We start from the raw sequence: 19,684 nt of genomic DNA on the forward strand, positions 1-19,684 counted from the left end.
AGCGTGTCGTAGTGACCCTCAGAGTGACTCCCTGAGGCCGTGTGAACAAACGTCTATTCACCTCAAACAGGGCATTACCCCCAGTCCAAAAACCAGTTCACCCAAGGCTATGGTAGTGGACCAGTGAGTTTATTGGGGTTACTTACAACAGGAGCGTGAGTGAATTGAAGGTGGTGTCATCTGGGAAAAGCCTACCTCAGCCAGGGCGATGACTCAGGGAACAGCGGCTCTGCTGCATGACTGACAGGCAGCTCAGCCTATTAGAGTCTCTCCCTGAGTGGGTGGTGCTTCTTTGGGATGCGGCTTGTGAAACGTGTTTTGGGAGCTTCCTTACCCTTGCAGGTTTCCTTTCCTTCCTGAGTCTTACATGCCCCCTGCCCTCTCCCCATTCTTCCCTCTAAACGAGGATTTCAGTTAGAGCATTCCAGCTGTGCTACACTGGCTGGCCAAGAGTAATGATACTCACCCGAGCCATTGAAACTGGCAGGAAGCTGTTCAACCCAAAAGCTGAGTACCTTTCGAACAGGCGTTTTCAGAACTTGTCTGAGCTGCCCAATAAAACCAGTGACTGCACTCAGACCTCATTTTTAACCAGAGGTGGTTGTATTTGCTATCCAGTCTTACTCCGTGTCCATATTTGAGTACCATGTCTGGATCTTTCCATTTTTCTTTGTGGTTTTCACCACCACTTTCAGTAGTCACTGGCTAATTTGCAGTTACCTCTGGATCTCCTCCAGTCTTGTGCCATTTTTTTTTTTAATACAAACAATCAGTCTTAAGTATACCTGCTTCTGCCTTCTGCCTCTCCTCTATCAAGAAAGTGGCAGCAGGGCATGGTGGCACATACCTGTAATCAGGAGGCAGGTGGGTCATTGTGAATTTCTGACAGCCTAGTCTACATAGCAAGTTCAAGCTAGCCAGGGCTGCGTCGTGAGACCCTGTCTCAAACAACAACAAAAACCTAATAAATTATTATTATTTTTAACTAGGCAAAGAATTTTATTAACCTTTTCCAGCCTTTCCCAGGCTTCTTCAGCTTAATTTGCTGCAAAAAATGAATTAAGTATAAGCAAAAACTGAAAAGAGCAGCAGTGTTCAGTGGGCTTGGGCTTAAAAATATTAGAGATCTAGATTGTATCAGCTCCATAGTAAACAAAAAAAAATTTAAAAAGCAGTCATGATATAAAATAGCAGCTCCTGTAACTTCTGCAAGGGTCGCCTTCTTCAGAAGTTGCTTCAATTCAGTTTGCCTCGTTCTTAGAAGCCTCATCCAACTTCTCCACCAGATCTGGCACTGCATCCTCCTCCTCCTCTCCTGGAGCAAGTGGTGCTTTTCCATCCGCAGACTGTTTGGGCAGAGCTTAAACTAGTCAGACCGTCTGCACCCAGCTGGTTTCAGATGCTGGGAAGCATGGCTGTCAGCTGCTTCGTCTCAGCGTGGCCTGTAATGGTGAAGGTGTTTGCTGCCAGGGATGCCTGAACTTTAGGGTTGTTAAAATGGATCCCTGTTCCTTGGTTTGTAAACATGTTCACCTCTTCAATACCAGAGATGGTGTTTACCCCTAACTTCTCTAAGGAGAGCTGCAGTCTTTTATTGTCTGCTGTGGCTGTTCTGTGAACCACCTTCTTGTTTCCACGAGCAGTTCCTTTCCTACCAATGCGCACTTGTGCCTGAAGTTTGGCGAGCTTTCTTTCATCTTGTCGGAGTAGAAATGGGGCCGAGAGGGGAACTAAGGTTCACACTCGCTCAGGGGGTCTTGGGCACTCAGGCAGACCAGCTGAGATAAGGCACACACACAGAGATGCAAGATGGCAGCTAGAAACCTAATACAATTCAATACTAAAAAGAGATAGCTTTATTTAACATGGACAACAGATTTGAAGCTGGGCATGGGGGCACACACTTGTAAGTCCAGGATGTGGGAGATAGAGACAGAGGAGGACTGGAAGTTTTGAAGTCCTTGACTATGTAGTGAGATTGAAACTAGCACGAGCCAGATGAGACGCTGCAGAGAAGGAAGTGGAACAAAGCAAACCGAACAGATTTGAATAGACATCTCTCCAGAAATATCCGGATGGCCTATGTGCATGTAAAGGGAAGCTCGACGTCAGTAGCTGTTGGGAAAGCTGTACCCCAAAACCACACTAAGGTGCCACAAGCCAAGCTAGGGCACCCATAACTAGACAAACTCCAGATAAGTTGTACGACCTGTGATCCTAGCACTTGGGAAGTTGAGGCCTGTTTGTGCTATAAAGTAAAACCTTATCTTAAAAGTAGGGACTGGGTTTGGAGAGAGAGGGGGAGGGGGAGGGGGGGAGAGAGAGAACGAGAACTTGTTGCTCTGGCCGAGAACCTGTGTATGGTTCTCAGTACTCAGGTAATAACTGTCTCTAACTCCAGTTCCAGGGCATCTGATGCCCTTTTCTGACCTCCTTGGGCACAAAGCATAAACAGTGTGCATATTCATACATGCAGGCAAAAATACTTATAAATTAGAAAAAAGCCAGATGACTTTTGGCAAAACTGTGAAGAAATTGGAACCACATTTCAGAGGTTCTTAGAAAGGGTACCAGGGAAAGAAGAGGACATACCCAAACGTTCTATCTGTAAGGTGGCAAAGAAAGCCCTTCCCCTTTCGTTACCCAGCGAGTGAAGCATAAAAGGTTAAAAGGTAGAGGCCTTCATTCCGTAAGCGGGTGTAAGTGGATTCATGGGGTCATTGCTCAGGTGCGACGCTTGCCTGCTTCTAGAAACTCAAGGTTAGAGAGCACACTGGTCCCATATCTGCAGTGACTTCCCTGTCCTTGGGGAGACATCTTTGGGAAGCACCTCTTGTCCCTAAGTGAAAGCTTTGGGCTTTACCAGTGTCTCTGAAGTTTTCTCACTCCACCAACGGACAGGCAAGCCAGACTTTTCTCGAGCTTTCCCACCCACACCCCCATCATTTTTCCTGTCTTTCTATCATCTGCGGAAGCACCAAATGCTCACTGCATGGCAGTCCTGACTTACTTCCGGCTTCCTCCTTTTCGCCTTCTCTTGTGGAGATTCCTCATCAGAGAGGTCTAACATTTGGGTTCAAGTACACCAGGATAGATTTTTGGGGGTTTTATGGAGTTGATGACAAAAGTTATTAATGACAGGTAACAGCACAGTAGGGGCTCTGAAGAGAGTCTGGTCCCCAGCACCATAGACAGACGGTATGACAGGGGTCCTGAAGAGAGGAATCAGGGCCCATGTGGCAGAGTCTGGGGTCCTTTCTTAAACAGTTCTCTGAGAAAAGGTGTGTGATGGTGGTGATAAAGGTTTACAATCTGCAGTCAGGATCCCTGACCTCCAACAGAAGACAGGGAAGCAGGTGGGGACAGAATGGTCACCAATGCCGCCTCTGATGTAAATTCACTCCCCATGATGAGTAACCCTGGCACCTGAGACTGTGTTCACTAGAGTCACAGAAAATGTTCTTGTGTGGAGGTACACAGTAAATGTGATATATTGTCTTTTAATCTGAGGGTTAAATAAGAAAGGGAGAACTCCCCTTAGAGAAGACACCATTTGGTAACTGTCTCTCCTGCATGAGCAGCTCCTGAAACAAAGGCATTCACTTAAAAGTTTCATTTTTTCCCCTAGAAACAGTCCCTCTGTATTCTCTAATGGCATAAGGCCAGGCTCTCACTAATCAGGTGAGACCCAGGGCCCATGTATTAGGAATAAACCACACCAGACCTCCCACTTGCTTGCTGGATTTTCACAGCAGTGCAGCCTTCTCTATGCAAAAGTTAAACTTGCCTTGCTGAAATGCTTGGCGCTGGGTGTCTGTCTGCCTGGCACCCCAGATGCATGTCTAACATTCCAGAAGGTGCTTGTCGGTGTCTGTGAGGGGGAAAGGACACTGCAGGCCTAGGCAGCAGTGTAGTGTAGAGTCCGGTGCTATGTATCTCATGAGCAAGCTTGCCTCCATCTTGGGCTTGAAAGCCATCTTACAAGTAAAGACAAACTAGACTCGTTCCTGTTTATTATTAAGTCTGTCAAGGATTGGGCTGTGCCCCACCTGAAACCCTGCAAATGGTCCTGTACTGTCTGTTCCAGGAAACAGCAACCAGTGTTTTGTTTCTAAAAGGTGTTATGACAATCTTGCAACCCTACCTTTGTTTCAAAAGTTTATTGCAAGCACCTGCTGTCATGACCAACTCATCATGCTGCTCCTGTAACTCTGCCTATTTGTCATCCAAGTCCCCTCATTTGGAAGCCCCCTACCTACCCCTGAGCTGTAAAAACCCTTATCTTGCCCATGTCCAATGCTAACCTCTTGAATCCTGCTTTAGGGGGAGGGTGTGTATATGAACAAAAAATATTGTTTACCAGTTGGGGTGACCCTTTAATCCCAGCACTTGGGAGAAGAGGCAGGTGGATCTCTGTGGGTTCAAAGCCAAGCTTAGTCTACAATGTGAGTCCAGGACAGCCACAGCTTGTTACACAGAGAAACCCTGTCCATAAAAACAAAACAAAACCCAAAAATATTGCTTTAATTATTTTGGCCATGATCATTTGGGTCGATGGTCTTTCTCCTTGAATCTTTGGGAATAACATTTGGAGACTCTAGTGAGATGAAGATACAAACTTAGAAATTGAGAAGCCAGACCCTCCCCTCCAGCTCTCTGGGACCGAAGACGTGCTCCCTTCAATGTGCACACCTTGGAGACACACCTAGGATGTGCATGCCTTTGGTATGGTGAACTGCCCAAGTGGCTGTATCAAAGAGTGTCAACTCCTCTTCTCTTCTCTTCTCTTCTCTTCTCTTCTCTTCTCTTCTCTTCTCTTCTCTTCTCTTCTCTTCTCTTCTCTTCTCTTCTCTTCTCTTCTCTTCTCTTCTCTTCTCTTCTCTTCTCTTCTCTTCTCTTCTTCCTTCTCCTTCTCCTCCCCTCCCCTCCCCTCCTCTCCTCTTTCTCTCTCCCTTCTCTTTCCACCACCACTTTGCCCCCCTCTCTCTCAATAAACCTCACATGGAACTGTTTAAAAAAAAAGTGTCAAGCATGGGTTTATGAAGGCCTCCTCTAGTAAATCGGTGATATTCTGACATCTGGTTCTGTGGGATCCCAATCTGGGGAATTCTGATAAAATCCAATATTCCTTAGTCCAGGGCAATGATCAAGAAGTCACAGTTACCCAGCTTGTTACTTGGGAGTTTGGACAGAGCCACAAGTTTTTTGTTGTCAGTTTGTTTGTTTGTTTGTTTGTTTGTTTGTTTTTCTGACCCTCCTTGGGACCCTGGGGATGCCCTGGTGAGACTGGGAGCCAAGAAATTGGAGAGGTCTGGCATCTGAGCACCTGCGGCAGGGGTTCAATGCTTAGGCTGCACACCAGAGCAGAGGAACACTAAGGACCTTCCGTGATACCAGGAGCCAAGCACGGGATAGGCCTAGCACGGACATCAGGCGTTCCTGGGGCTGAGATGGAAATCTGAGAGGCCTGGCCTAGTAACTGGGGGAAACCCGGCACTTCTAGTGGGTTCCAAGTGCCTGGCTTGTGCTAGAAGGCAATTGCGGAAAATCCGCCTAGTTCTTAAGATTTCTATGGTCGAACTGGTGAATCTTTGAATTGGGATCTGTCATTGTCCCTGGTGTTGTATTGGTCTCATGTTTGTTGTCTCTGTATCTTGTATGTATTTTTTGTTCTCGCAGAATCTTCTCCAGTTACAGGAGAATTTAGGAGCCAGTCCAAGCTCTAGCTGCAGCTGCGCCTACGCCTCTGGGCTGGGACAATTTGTGCAAGTCCTCCTCCCAACCCAAGGCACAAATCTGCTGCTGCTGGCCAAGGCTGCTTTGATAGCCTGGCTGAAAATTCCTTGCCTCTGAGCTTTCTGGCCACTGGATTCAGTTCAGCAGGATTCAAATGTCTTTTGGGTATAAATAGTGTGTGTGTGTGTGTGTGTGTGTGTGTGTGTGTGTGTGCGCGTGCGTGCGCTGTTCTGCTGAATTGAAAAGTTGATTCTGGAGTTCTAAAGTTTCTGTCTTCTGTCAGGTGAGCCACATGACTTTGTAAGAGAGAGAGAAAGAAAAAAAAATAGCAAGGCAAAGTGGCTGAAAAATTAGAATATTGATTCCATCTGTCTCAAACTTCTCTAAGATGAAACCTTATCTCACAGTTTGTTAAGACTTTTATGGTTAGTTTCTGTACTTCAGGATTTATGTTTATTGGGTAAGGTTAAAAATATGTAGAATCTGTAAGAAAAATTGACTTAAAACTTATAACACAGGGTTACTGGCTAAAAATTTATATGTAGGTAACCTTTCCTTTCAGGCTGTAAAACTCAGCACATAGCACCACATGACAAATCAAAAACAAAGATTTAGTCCATCAAAGTCAGTATTTCTGGGCAAGTCTCCAGATGTGCCAAACATGCTTTTTAACCCTGGAAGCTCCACTTGTAGGGAACACTGTTCTTGTGAACTAAGTTATGCCAACCCAAAACATGGTTTCTGTGTTTAAAGACTCACCTTGAGAAAAGCTCAGGGCTACTGGAATCCCAGATACCCAGTATAATTGCTGGCCAACTAGAGCAAGGGCCACAACTTTAAACACCAAATACCAAACACTAGAAACTGGGATATCCCTGTTTTTATGACGTGGCAGTCTGACATAGATCCTATAGGGTGTCTCTCCTTACCTAAGGTCCACTCGGGCTAACAGGGGCTGACTGAATGAAGTTTGTCTACCTAACTTTCTTAAGCTTTAGCGACCTTGATAAACTGAGTCATACAAGAAACTACAATATTCTATGAAAGGACCAGGAAAGTAAAGTTGCCAGTCTCTCCATGGACTGTATTGATGATTTAAAGCTTTATTTTGATAAGTTTTACTTAGCCTCCTGTATATGTTTTCAAGGTTAAACCTAAAACAAACAACTAAAAGCAAGTGGAGTTTATTTAAAATTAGGTATTCTTAGTAGATGACCCTCAAAACTCTTCAGAGCTCTGCTGACTATGGCATTTCAAATGTTTAACAGGAAAAAAAGCTTTTTACGATAGACAGAGATGCCTGATCCTAGCGGCAGCCTAAGGTCTCCTGAGAAGACAGTGGGGGCAGAGACGATTCCACCTGGGTTGTGGTGATGCTAAACCACTGGGGAAAATGGCCACTACCACCAGGCTTTGCTCAAGCTGGGGACACTACTGCATTGGCTGCCCTGCTCTGCCTTGTCACCGTGGGTCAGTTTTTTCCAAGTTTCTCTTCCACAGGAAAATCTCTTGGACCTTCAGGGTCTGGCAGCCAGAGGCCTATGCTGTCCTGTAGAGCAACTGAAAAATACAATATTGCCCTGTGTGACAGCTGAAGACCAATGACCGTTGCTACCAATGAAGCCGCAGAGACCACAGGAGCCCAGGGTAAACGCTCAGTTGGTGGGAAGTCTGTCATTTTAATTGATACAGAGGCTATTTGGACTATACTTCCTGCTATGATTTATCCTTCTCAGATCTCTGATGGTTTTAACAGCTAACTGTGGCTTTATCAATTTAGCCTGGCCAGTCAGTGCATTTCATATGTAAAAAATCGGGTCTTAAAAAAAATCAGCTTTTTTAGCGCTATTAGTTAACCTGATGAAAAAGGCAAATTTACAGACAGATTTGCCTTACTAACAGACTTCATATTGAAGGATAAACAACTTTTACGATTTAAAGGGGACTTGTTTTGCAAAGACAATTTTTAGTAACCAACAACTTATGTCTAATGGTAAATAACTGAATAAAAAAGTTTAAAGTTTATGTGAATTATAAAGGTCTAAAAATAATTTAAATTATAACCATCTAAGAATATAAAAGCTTAAAAATTATGAAGGTCTAAAAACTAATTTAAGCTCTATAAATACAGATTACTCTATGCCATTGTTATACTAAGATTTCAAAAATTCAAAACTTTAATATTAATCAATGGAGTTCTGATAAACTATTCATATAGCCTCGGTAAAGTCCTGTCGTCAGCTACAAGCTCAAGATTTTAAATTTCCTCTGGTTGTCTTTGAATATACACTTAAATATGCTTCTTCTTTTTTTTATACTTTTTATTAGGTATTTTCTCATTTACATTTCCAATGCTATCCCAAAAGTCCCCCATACCCTCCCACCCACTCCCACTTTTTGGCCCTGGCGTTCCCCTGTACTGAGGCATATAAAGCTTGCAAGTCCAATGGGCCTCTCTTTCCAGTGATGGCTGACTAGGCCATCTTTTGATACATATGCAGCTAGAGTCAAGAGCTCAGGGATACTGGTTAGTTCATAATGTTGTTCTACCTATAGGGTTGCAGATCCCTTTAGCTCCTTGGGTACTTTCTTAAATATGCTTCTTATCATGCTAAAAAAATCACTGTCCAATCTGTATATATCCAGTCCTCCAGACAGGGAAAAAATAAAATGTTTATGCTTTTTAACCTAAAATCATAGCTTTGCTACAAGTCAAAGGTGTGAGTCTTTTCCAGACTCACTGGAAAAGTGAATTTTATGGACATCTGTTAGCTGTGTTTTCTACAGATTGGATTTCAGTGCAGGCTACAAACAATGATAATGTTGTAGCTTCAGGGAGTCAAAAAAGTCAGAAGACCTAGATCCACCTCTCATGGGCCAGGCAGACTCCAGATATATGCTCCTGTCAGTCAACAGCCTAAGCTTACCTGCCTATTGCTCATTCCCAAGGGGGAAGCTCCAGTTGTAAACATTTTCTTTAAGTTCTTTAACTTCTGGCCCTGCTCTATATCTGTCTCAGCAGAGCTCCACTCGGCTGGTAGACACCATCCAGAAATCAGGTGCAGACTACAATTGCTCCTAAGATGAGCTACACTACTCCAGCTCCAGGTAGTCCTTCAAAACTGGGAAGCCCTGGCCTTGCTGAACACTGGTATAAACCAGTCCAGTCGTAGTGATTCTTCCTGTCTCTTTAGCTGGGTCAGCAAACCAAATGCTTCTGATAAATACCCCATTGCACTAATCCCTCCTGGCCTTTAGCTAACATTGCAACCTTCCTGAGCTTCCTGCTCTAATTTCAGCAGGAAGTAGTTACAGAAGAGGATACATAGCCCTTTATCCTCAACAGCAGGCTGGGATAGTAAAGAAAACTCCCTGGCAAAGGGGACAAAATGGATACCTCTAGTACCTACTGGCATACCAAGATTATACCACCTTAAAAATGGATCTTTCTATGCTAACCAAACAGGTATAATTTATGAATGAACCATACATTATAATTTTTGTTTTCTCCTAGATAAAGAATGCCAAAACTTTATCAGGGATTTGACAAGGATATTTAAGACAAAAGGATAATAATGAGCCCACCTGCCCCCATCTTAGGCTTCAAAGTCATCTTATCATAAAGCCAAATTAAGCTTTTAGAAATGAATCCTTGGCTTCTCTAGGATTTGCACCACCTGTGACTTTAACTACAAATGGATCTGTGTTACTTGTCACAAAAAAACTGCAAGCATGTCTCTGTTTCAAAACGTTCTTAAGACCATCTTACAACCCTACCTTTGTTTCAAAAAGGTATTGTAACCACCTGTCATCATGACAACCTAGTCAGAAGTGATGTGTCATGCTTCTCTTGTGATTCTGTCTATTTGCTTCCCAATTGGAAATCCTGCTTCAGTTAAATTTGGCCATGATGGTTTGGGTGGGTGGTGGTCTTGCTCCTTGCATCTTTGGGATTGACCCAATCTCACAGCATCCTTTTTTGTTATCCTGGCCTCCAACGGATTCAAATTAAGAATCCTTACAAAATGAGAGACAATATATCCTCTTCCCTGATTTTGATTCCGCCTTCTTCATAGAAGAAAACATCCAATTTTGTTTCTTTCCATGTAACCTCCACCCTCAGGCCTGTTTCTCCCACATCTAACTCTTCCTTTCCTGTACACAGTAACCAAGCTTTAAGCGATTTTAAAATACAACGTATTGTTCATCAGGCTAAGCATGGCCTCATATAGCTCTGTACTTCTAGTGTGCACAATTCCATTTCACAGGATAAAAATCCAGCCTAATTGATGATGGTTGACGTTACACACTTCAAGTTCAAAGAGCAAAGTTAATTCAGAGCTCATGATAGGAAAAAGAGGTTACACAATCACGACGTTTCCTTTTTCAGGCTACTTTTCAAAATCAAAACGAGTGTCTTTGATTTTTTTTTTCTGGAAAAAAAAGAGACATGTATTTGAGGTAAAAGCCATTATCCTCGGCCAGAGGTAAAACATATTCTCTTAGGTCAAAGAACTCTCTAGAAAACATGAGTGGTTTTTCATAGCTTTCCCTCAACACATGCAAATCCACTCAGAATCAAGCTGAGTTGCTGCTGGCTGTGACAGACCGGTTTTATGCAGCCAGAGAGGTGGATTAATGATCTCAGCAAAAAGCTGGCATGTACAAGAGATTTAAAATATTTTTTTACGTAACAGCTTTAGCCAAAGCTGTTCTAGGGTTCAGAGGAACCCCAGTATTTCATGAGGACTGACTTCTTGACTAATGGCCAATCTCTAAGCAGAGGGGAGGACAGAGCCCGCGTTTGTGTCATGGTCAGGTGTGTGGGGGCTAGGGGCTAGGCAGGCATCAGTATCAGTTAGGAGGTTGGGAATCTCAGCCTTGCCAACCATGCCCTTACAGCCTCTCAGAAAAGCGCTGACCAGAGGCTGGAGACAGGCTCCATGGTTAAGCCAGGGGGCATCTTCCCCATTAAAAGTCCCTGCACAGCTACATGTTGCATCATAGACGTGTGCAGAATGCCTTATTTGATGAGACTCGCTTTGGTCTTGTTTTGCCTGATGGCTCTCGTGGAGAGCAGAAAGCCCAGGAGGAAGAGATGGACAGGGCTCCTGGAAACATCCAAGCCAAGGTAGGCTTGCTGGGTGAGGAGGGAGGAAGGGTATTTCAGGTAGGTTTCCCCAGAGGAGCTAGTAGTTACCTCCTTAAATGTCCTATTATGATGCCCCAGCTAGAGGGACCTCCACCTTCCCAAAGTGCTGACATCCCGCCATGGCACTGAGCACAGGGCCATGCTGTAGTGAGACTTGATTCTGACACTCGTGTGCATTCAGAGCATTTTGGTAAACGGCTCAGATGCGGTGGGTGAAAATCTCTCTGTGTTTCTTGATTTTGCTGCTTTACTTCTGCCAGGTTATACCCTGCAGGGAACACAGAGGTTGGCTGAGGATTTCAGTCAAGAGCTGTAGGGGAAACTGTATATAAGGACTTACTGTGAACTATGAACAGAACATGCCACGTTGAAGTATTGCACAGCGGCAGGGTGCCAGCTGAGCGCGTGAGGCCCCGAGCTGGAAGCCTAGCAAGACAGAAATAGGTGAAATGTGATTGAGGCGGTCATCTTTAAAATTATTTATCAGGGATGAGCTTGATCGTATTCATGGGTTTTGTGTTACTGTTTTGAACTCTAGCGCATCTGCTTGTTATCAGCAACACACGTGGGGCAGCAGTGAATGCGGCTGCAGCCATTTCCAAGAAATCCTGATCAGGCCCAGCGTTTGCACTGAAAATTGTTGTATTAAGAAAATCCCCACTCCTAGTAAGTCTGATTTGGACAGATGTAAAGACCCTGATCCCCCAAGCTGAGGCATAAGGGCTGCTGGGCATGAAGAAGGAGAAAGAACAGACAGACAGAAACACCCAGTGTAAAATGGGTGCCCTTGCCTCTCCAGGGTTCTGCGAAGGAATGCTTTGGAATATAAATATATAACGTCTTTGTTGATTCGTTTGTTTATTTGCAGGGTCTTGAGTATGTGAGATCAATTGTTTAGGTCAGTGGTCTTTAAATATATTTTGGCCATGTAATGTTACTGGTAACAGTTTCTGGAAACGGTACCTCTGTACATCTAACCTCTCTCTCTCTCTCTCTCTCTCTCTCTCTCTCTCTCTCTCTCTCTCTCTCACACACACACACACACACACACACACAGAGGCAGTATTGTAAGTAGGCATACTAGTTTAAGTGTTGGCTTTTTATTTTCAGAAAGAAGCTAACAATAAGAACTATATAATCAATGTCTAGCCCTTCAGTGGAGACTGCTACTCTGGGAAACCGGGATCTCGGTGACGGTCTGTCCTACTCATCCAGGAAGCACAGTCCAAACTTATCTTGGTTATGTATCTAGGAGTACAGGCCTGACCTCAGAACCCACTTGATCCAGCTGCATTTCTGAACTCTGATTTTGGGAAATGTGATCAGGAGTGGCATGAGAAGGAGATATGGAGTCCAAGGGAGTTGTGAGACATTTAAATAGATGTCTTCACAACAGAATTCTAGAATCTTTTTGATTCAGATGGGCATCGTGAACCTTGAAGAGGGGCTTAGATCACAGTGATTCTTTAAAGAGATAAAGCAGCGCTGGCCTGTGGGACACTCTCCCACTGAGAACATGCTAGAAAACAGCCCCAACAGCTCATTTTACAAAGGCATTTTACAAAGGTGTCTCAGGGGTGTGAGTCACTCACACTAAAGGAAAAGTATTGCAGGAAGCTGTCTCCTCAGAATGGTGTCCACACTCTAGGACCCCACTCAGCAGGCTGGCTGCACCAGCTTCTGCTGATCCTAAGAAGACCCGGAGTCTCCCTTGACACTGTGCGATACTAGGAAAAGCTCAATTCTGACACTTGGAGTGAACATCATTTCTTTAAAATGTGCCCCATGAGGAGTTAACCTGAGAAGAGATGAACACAGCCAAAGCGTGTGTGCTCACTAAAGCAAAGCTGTTCGAGGCTAGGAAGCCCAGCACAGGGTCACCCCTTTGTTCTCAGCCTTGGGACCCTTCTTAGAAGTCTTGATCACACACAAACACATATACTCATTCGTACACACAGAGCACCCACGTGGTTCTAGTCACAAACACACAGTGTACATGGTCTCCCTCACATAGTCACACACAACACACATGTTTCTATACACCACACGCCTTCTGTTAACCTGACAGCCTTCCCGAATCCTGGGGCAATCCACTCATACCAAGCAGTTACTCTGTCCAGCAGCTGCTTTACAAAGCCTGCCGCTAATTTTCTGATCTTTGGTGGTCCCCCGCGCTGAGCTGCTGTCGGGGAGTCTGCCCCTTTCATGGAAAATTTCCTCATTCTTCCTTTCTGCCTCCTACCTCAGCCCACGCCCCCTGCCTCCATCCTTCCTACTGGCTTCCAAGCTATGGGTCTGTCCTTTTCCATCTCTGAGCCTGGGCTTCTTCCTTTGCGTTCTCCTTTCCCATCAGCCACCTCTCTGGGCCCCATTCTTGGCCATTCCTCTGGTGGTTTTCATCATGGGTCTGTTTTTCTGGATCAGGGTTAGCCTCTTCTGCGCCTCCCCCCGCCCCCGCCCGCCACCCCAGTAACTCTTTCCCATGATAAGGAGTTGAGAGGCTGCTCTCTGGCCATGCAGATCCCCCCCCCGCCCCCAATCTTGCTGACCCCAGTTTCTCCAACTGAGGAGTGTCTAAAATTCACAGCTGAGTACCTGCACGGAGCAGAGCTGTCTGTGCGACAAGGGTGTTAGGATGACTGTTGTTAGCAAATCAACCAAGATCCAGAGCTCGAACCTGTGCCCACAGACGCGGTGAGCACTCCCTCCCCTTTTAAGTTTCTTCTCATAAAAGGCCAGGTTTAAGGTCGCCCAACAGTTGCGACTTCATACCAAGAAGGTGGGGCTCAGAAGTTTCGGGCTAATGGCCATGCCTGACCAAAAAATAAGTGGAGAAGCCCCCTCATGACGAATAGCTCAAAGGCCCAAGAGAACCTTAGTGACACTCCAGTCATCAAACAACTCCTGAGCCCCAAAGGCAACGGATTTAAAGCTGCTGTATCCCGCCGGAGTGACGGCATCCTGTAACTTCCGGTTTGCTAATGCTTCCCTAGATAGCTGTGGAAAGTGTGTTGACAGGAAGGATTTGGGCCTGTGAGGCAGAGGGCACAGTTAATGTCTGTGATCGGCTAAGCCCTCTGAGCTCCTCATCCATCCCCCTGCAGTTTTGCAGGGGATCTGCTTATGGTGGCTGTGCTTCGCGGGCCCAGTGGCTCCGGGTCCTGCCTGGAGCAAAGGACGGAGCAGAGAGAAATGCAGCTGCAAACATAAAGACATTGACAAAGACTTCCAGTGGAGAAACTGGGAGCAAGGAAAAAGTTCAGTATCTGCGTTGGCTGGGTTTTGTCAACTTGACACAAGCTGGAGTTATATAGGAAGAGAGAATCCCGACTGAGTAAACGCTCTATCAGATTGGCCTGTGGACCACTTTCTTGATTGACAATTGATGTGAGAGGGTCCAGCCCACTGTGGGCAGTGCCACTCCTGGGCAGGTGGCCCTGGGTATAAGAAAGCGGGCTGAGCAAGCCAGCCAGCAAGCAGCACTGCTCCTGGCCTCTGCATCAGCTTCTGCCTCCAGGGTCCTGCTTGACTCTCTGCCCTGACTTGCCTTTGTGATGAGATGTAAGCTGTAAGATGAAATAACTCCTTCCTTCCCAACTTGCTGTTGGTCACAGTGTTTCTCACAGCAAGAAAGCAAACTCAGGTCAGAGAGTGGCGGTACAAAATGGGCCAGGCTTTCCTGCTATGTAGCACAAACCTTTGTAAATCTGTATACAATTTCATACATTGCTGTCTCATTAGCATTTTGTTTGTTTGTTTGTTGGTTGGTTGGTTGGGTTTTTGGGACAGGGTCTCATCATGTAGCTCTGGCTGTCCTGGAGCCCACTATGTAGACTAAGCTGGTCTTGAACTCACAGAGATCCACCTATCCCTGCCTCCCAAGTGCTGAGATTAAAAGTGTGCACCACCACTCTTGGTTTCATTAGCATCTCCAATCTTCACACAGAGCTGTATGTTTTAATCTTAATATACTCTAGGGTGCTGCTCTTCCTATACCACCTTTAGGGTGTGTGTGATGGGGGTGGGGAGGTCCAGCCTGTTCTTTTCACATGGTATAAACATCCAGGCTTTCTGTAAGATCTTCTGGCCCCTCCTGTTCTCTGATCTCCTGACTCTTCTGTTCTGCCTCAACTCCTCATACTGTCTCTGTCTGCAGGATCAGGCCTAGTCCTAGACTCCTGAGGTGTGCAAGTCCCTCAGGGACCCCCGGACATGACTGTTCATGCCCAATGGGACTGAACTGGGCCCACATCCTATAGCTAGCTCCACTACAGGAAAAGCTGGGTAGGCTTTTCTTCTTATCATGCTCTTCTATGATGGACTTGTCTAAAGGTGAATCTAGTCACTGTGTCCTCCTCTGTGTGCTCAGCACCATTTTTTGCTTTTCCATTGCCTTTCAATCGGCAGATTTCTTCCTGGGATTGGGTTCTGCCTGACCTGGGGTTTGCGCATTCCTGCAATAAGCAGTATGCATAGTCCCATCCACGTGCTGTAGCTAACGGTGTGGGTCCCATATTACGTGCTCTATGGAGTCCACCTGGGGATGTGGAGTTTAGCTGTTGGACACAAAGGCTTAGAGAGAGATGATGACGGTCCCATATGCCTCGGCAATGCAAACTACCGGCATGGGGGAGCCTGCCAGAAATAGCTAAGAGGGACGAGGCATGCTGGGACATGGGCTTGGTGACACTGGAAGGAGGGATGGGGAGGAGTGGGGGAGGCAGCCCCACCAGGAATAGACTGAGCAGGCAGAGGGGTAGCAGAACCCCTAAGTGTCTTATTTTGAAAGACAGCAGTGCCACTATTGGAGTCTTCCCTGCTCTGGCAGGCCTGTGGCTGGGCACTGTCCCTGATAGCACAGAAGGCCACTGCACACGGAGCCCAGCTCTTAGGAGAATTTTATCTGTTTGTTTGTTTGTGGTGAAGAAAAATTTGAGGCTTAAAGGACTTGGGGTGGGGGCAGCAAAACTACTTTACATGGCATTTACCCAAATGTTTAGAATGGCCAACACCAGAGTGAGCCCTGGGGTCAACATGGGCTCTGGTGGTAATGATGGGTCAGGGCAGGCTCATCAATTGTCAAAAAGGTCCTGCTGTGGGAAGGGATGTGGCTTGTGGCTAATGCAAGCTGTGTACAGAGAGGAACCCAAAGACTGGCTCAGAAAAGTAAACTCTATATCATTTTATAAAAGGAAACAAAGAATATGTATATGTATATGTATGTGTATGTGTATGTGTATGTGTGTGTGTGTGTGTGTGTGTGTGTGTACACATATGTATGTGTATATGTATGTTCTCAAATGCAGCTAGAGGAGAGTTGGCATAGACTGGCCCTCTGCTTACTTTTGGTTCAAAGCGGGAGAAATTGGAGTCCAGTTTGTTTGATCATGAGAATGAGCCATTAAAGGGGGGAGGAGGAAGCTGGGGACTGGCAGTAGTGGTTGAGGGCAGAGTCCAGGGGGCTCTGTGTCAAGGAAGGTCGGATACTTCACCTCAGAAACTTACAGTAGAAGGAAATGTAGGCAGAAGACTTGGTGGTGGGTCAGCTGGAACCAGCAGAAGACCTCCCCATGGCCCATCTCCATAGTTTCCATGCCAAAACATTTCTCTTATTCTTTACCCTGCTTGTAGTTTTCCGGCACTCATCACTCCTTAAAGTGACATCATTCACCCATCCACTTGCCTGTCACCTCCACAAGCTCGAGAGGATGCGAGCAACACTCCCCCATGCCGTGAACACATCAGGCAGGGGAGATGCTCCCAGAAACATGTCAAGCAAGTGAACCTGGTTCCTGACACTGGGTATTGGCAGATGGCTGTCCATATGGATGCTGCCCTCCTCAGATGAAGGGGGAGAACCAGGTGGAGTCACAACCCTCACTGGAAGCGAGGGAATGAACAAGAGGTTTAGGGCTATAAAATGGAGAGAGGCAGCCCAAAAGAATCCGTGTGGGTAAGGGGCCTTGCCAACCCTTAAACTGGCACCGAGCTAATAATAGAATGTTCTGTGATCATGAAAGCATTATCTATACCGTGCCAGACAGTGGCCACAAGCCGTGAGCTCTTATACATGGCTAGTATGAGAGAGAAACTGGATATTAATTGTATTGAATTCTGTGTAAGATGTAAATGGCTACCTGTTTCTAATGGCTGCTTCCTGGATGTGCATGGCTTTGATGTCCCACTGCGTTACACTGTCTGTTCAGAACTGACTGAAGATGAACGTTAAGACAGGCGTCTCCGAGATCCACTTGCCACCTCTCTTCACTGTGCTTTCTAAAGCCGAGTGGGTGGGGCAGGAGCTTGAGGGTGAACAATACGATGCAAAAGAACAAGAGTACCCATTAGCTATACAACACTTCGGAATGCGGCACACAGCAGCTCACAGGTCCTGAGAAGATCTGCTGCCTTTCATATGTCGGTCACCTCACCTCTTAAGCCACGTGGTTGGTACTGACTTGCCTGTGGGCACCTCTGGAAATTGCCAAAAAGCAGGGCCAGAGTAAAGTCCTGCCAGTTTTCAAGTCCACTTACCCAGCACTACCAGGGCTTTAGAAAGTCCCACACTTCTGCCTCCTCAGAGTCTCCCAGCCCCTCAGCAGCAGTGCAGACAGCCCCCAGGTCTTTACCTGGTGGTTAAGTCTGAGAGCCACTGACAGGAAGTGATAGTTTGCAAACACCCACGTGTCACAGGATGTTAAGATGTCACGTTGGAGCCATGGTTCTCAGTGTGGCTGTGTGGGAATTAGTGTGGGTCCCTCCCAGAGATGGATTTAAACATTTTTTTTTTAGATTTATTTATTTATTATATATAAGTACACTGTAGCTGTCTTCAGACGCACCAGAAGAGGGCATCAGATTTCATTACAGACGGTTGGGAGCCACCATGTGGCTGCTGGGATTTGAACTCATGACCTTTGGAAGGGCAGTCAGTGCTCTTAACCACTGAGCCATGTCTCCAGCCCTCAGAGATGGATTTACATGGTTTGGGTTGGGCCCAAGCATCAGGGTTTTTTGAAAGTTTCCAGGGAACCCTAACACACAGTTAAAGCCAAGAATCACCTGGTTTGAAGACAACGTTGGCCAAACATGCTAGAATCAACGCTGGCTGGTGCATGCTTCACACTGCTCCCACTTCACTGGATGTCTGGTGTGTGTTGGGCATTGGGCTTGACACAGACACACAGAGATGCGCTCAGATCCCACCTTTCAGGTCGCCGGAGAAATACAAATGGTACAGCCTAGATGCCCCACATAGTCTAACTAACCATCCTTCCTGCTGCAGAATAACCGTCCAGTAGGCAAATGCTTTACAGTCTTCTGCAGTTGACTGCTCATGTGACAAAATTAATCTGCAAAGAGTATAAGACAATGAGGAGACCTAGCTAGGTAAGGGATGGACAGATCTGTCCCCTGGACTGACAGAAGCCACTGCAGGTCTAGCTGGGGCAAGCAGTGTTTTGAGCTTTGGGGATGTTTATGTCACAGCATATTTATTACAAACCATATTGTAAGACATGAGTCTCACCATGCAGCCCTGACTGTCCTGGAACTCACTCAGTAGACCAGGCTGGTTGTACTCACAGAGGTTCCCCTGCCTCTGCCTCCTGAGTGCTGGGATCGAAGGTGTGCGTCACCAAACCATCATGCTCAGCTTTGGGAAATTTTTTTAAAAGAAAAAAAAAGTCATAATTTTCACCACCTCTCAGCTTAAACACTTTCATCTAGTCACAACTCACTAAAACCTTGGCAGGTACAAAATGTCCTCAGGGGATGCTATCTGCTCTCAGGAATGTTCTGGAAAGATCTGCCCTGGGGTGGACATCCTTGTGAGGGTGTGCATCAGAATAAAGAAGAAATGCTGAACAGGTGGACCCTGCAGGCGGTCTTCCACCCACTCAGTCTCTCCCAGAGCCTCGGTGGGCCATGGAAACCCATTTCTGTTTCTTTGCAGCCACTCGAATAAAAAGAACCTTGATGTGACCAAGATGCGGCCAGGAAAGCCTCGGCCTCTGCTCAGGGTAGAGGACCACGACTTCACTATGAGGCCAGCCTTTGGAGGTAAGAGGTATCTTCCCCTTACTGTTGGGTTCCAGGCACCTTGTCTCACCTGTCCCCAGTGCCTGCAGCCTGGGCGCAGGCTGGGCCATGCTTTGGGACACAGCTCCCCTCCCCTCAGTGAGGTAAGCTAAGGAAAGAAGTGGTCACAGGCAGGCAGTGGAGAGGTTGTTGACAGAAAGAGGCTGTAGGCAACTCAGCCATTTTTCTTTTCCTTTACCAAGGAGACCAGGCTAATTGTCTTTTGAAAAAAACAAAACAAAACAAAACAAAACAAAACAAATAGTGAAGGATCTAGGCCACCTCATGGCCAACTGGGGCTCCTGGTGGTGGAGCCACCATAGTCCGAGGCAGCAGTCACCTTGCTCATGATGAAGTCCCTCACACTTGGTACTGCGTTTCACCATTAGCTTTCCCCTTTGGGGATCAGGGAGGGGACCCCTCCCTGGGACCTACATTCAGTTGGGTTGGGCTGCTGTGACATTGTACCATAGGCATGGTGGCTTAGAAACCGTACACATTCATTTCTCACAGGTCTGAGATCTAATTGCGCATCCCCTAATAGCATCACCTGGTGTGGTGGGTGATTGGAATTCAACACTCTCATTTTGTAGGGTGTAAGCATCCAGGCCATGGCAGAGGTGGGAAAGGAGACAGCATGTCTGATACGGAATGAGAACAGCAGAATTCACAGACACCCTCAGATAGCCCTAACCACGGGCACGGGAAGGAACTAAG

The 19,684-nt window shown here is 46.2% G+C and overlaps 1 protein-coding gene and 1 pseudogene across 1 annotated transcript in view; one reads left to right on the forward strand and one right to left on the reverse strand.

Moving 5' to 3' along the window:
- Positions 1-1,241: 1,241 nt before the first annotated feature.
- LOC110292454 lies at positions 1,242-3,408 on the reverse strand (annotated as a pseudogene).
- Positions 3,409-10,500: 7,092 nt separating this feature from the next.
- Positions 10,501-19,684, forward strand: part of Gabrr2 (gamma-aminobutyric acid type A receptor rho2 subunit) — a 33,765-nt gene continuing 24,581 nt past the window's right edge. The window contains exons 1-2 of the mRNA XM_021160873.1: positions 10,501-10,867; positions 18,843-18,949. Coding sequence (XP_021016532.1) covers positions 10,680-10,867; positions 18,843-18,949 — 295 coding nt within the window. The 5' untranslated portion in view covers positions 10,501-10,679. The remainder of the gene's footprint in view (positions 10,868-18,842; positions 18,950-19,684) is intronic.

This window comes from Mus caroli, chromosome 4 (genome assembly GCF_900094665.2).
Source record: "Mus caroli chromosome 4, CAROLI_EIJ_v1.1, whole genome shotgun sequence".
Taxonomy (NCBI): domain Eukaryota; kingdom Metazoa; phylum Chordata; class Mammalia; order Rodentia; family Muridae; genus Mus; species Mus caroli.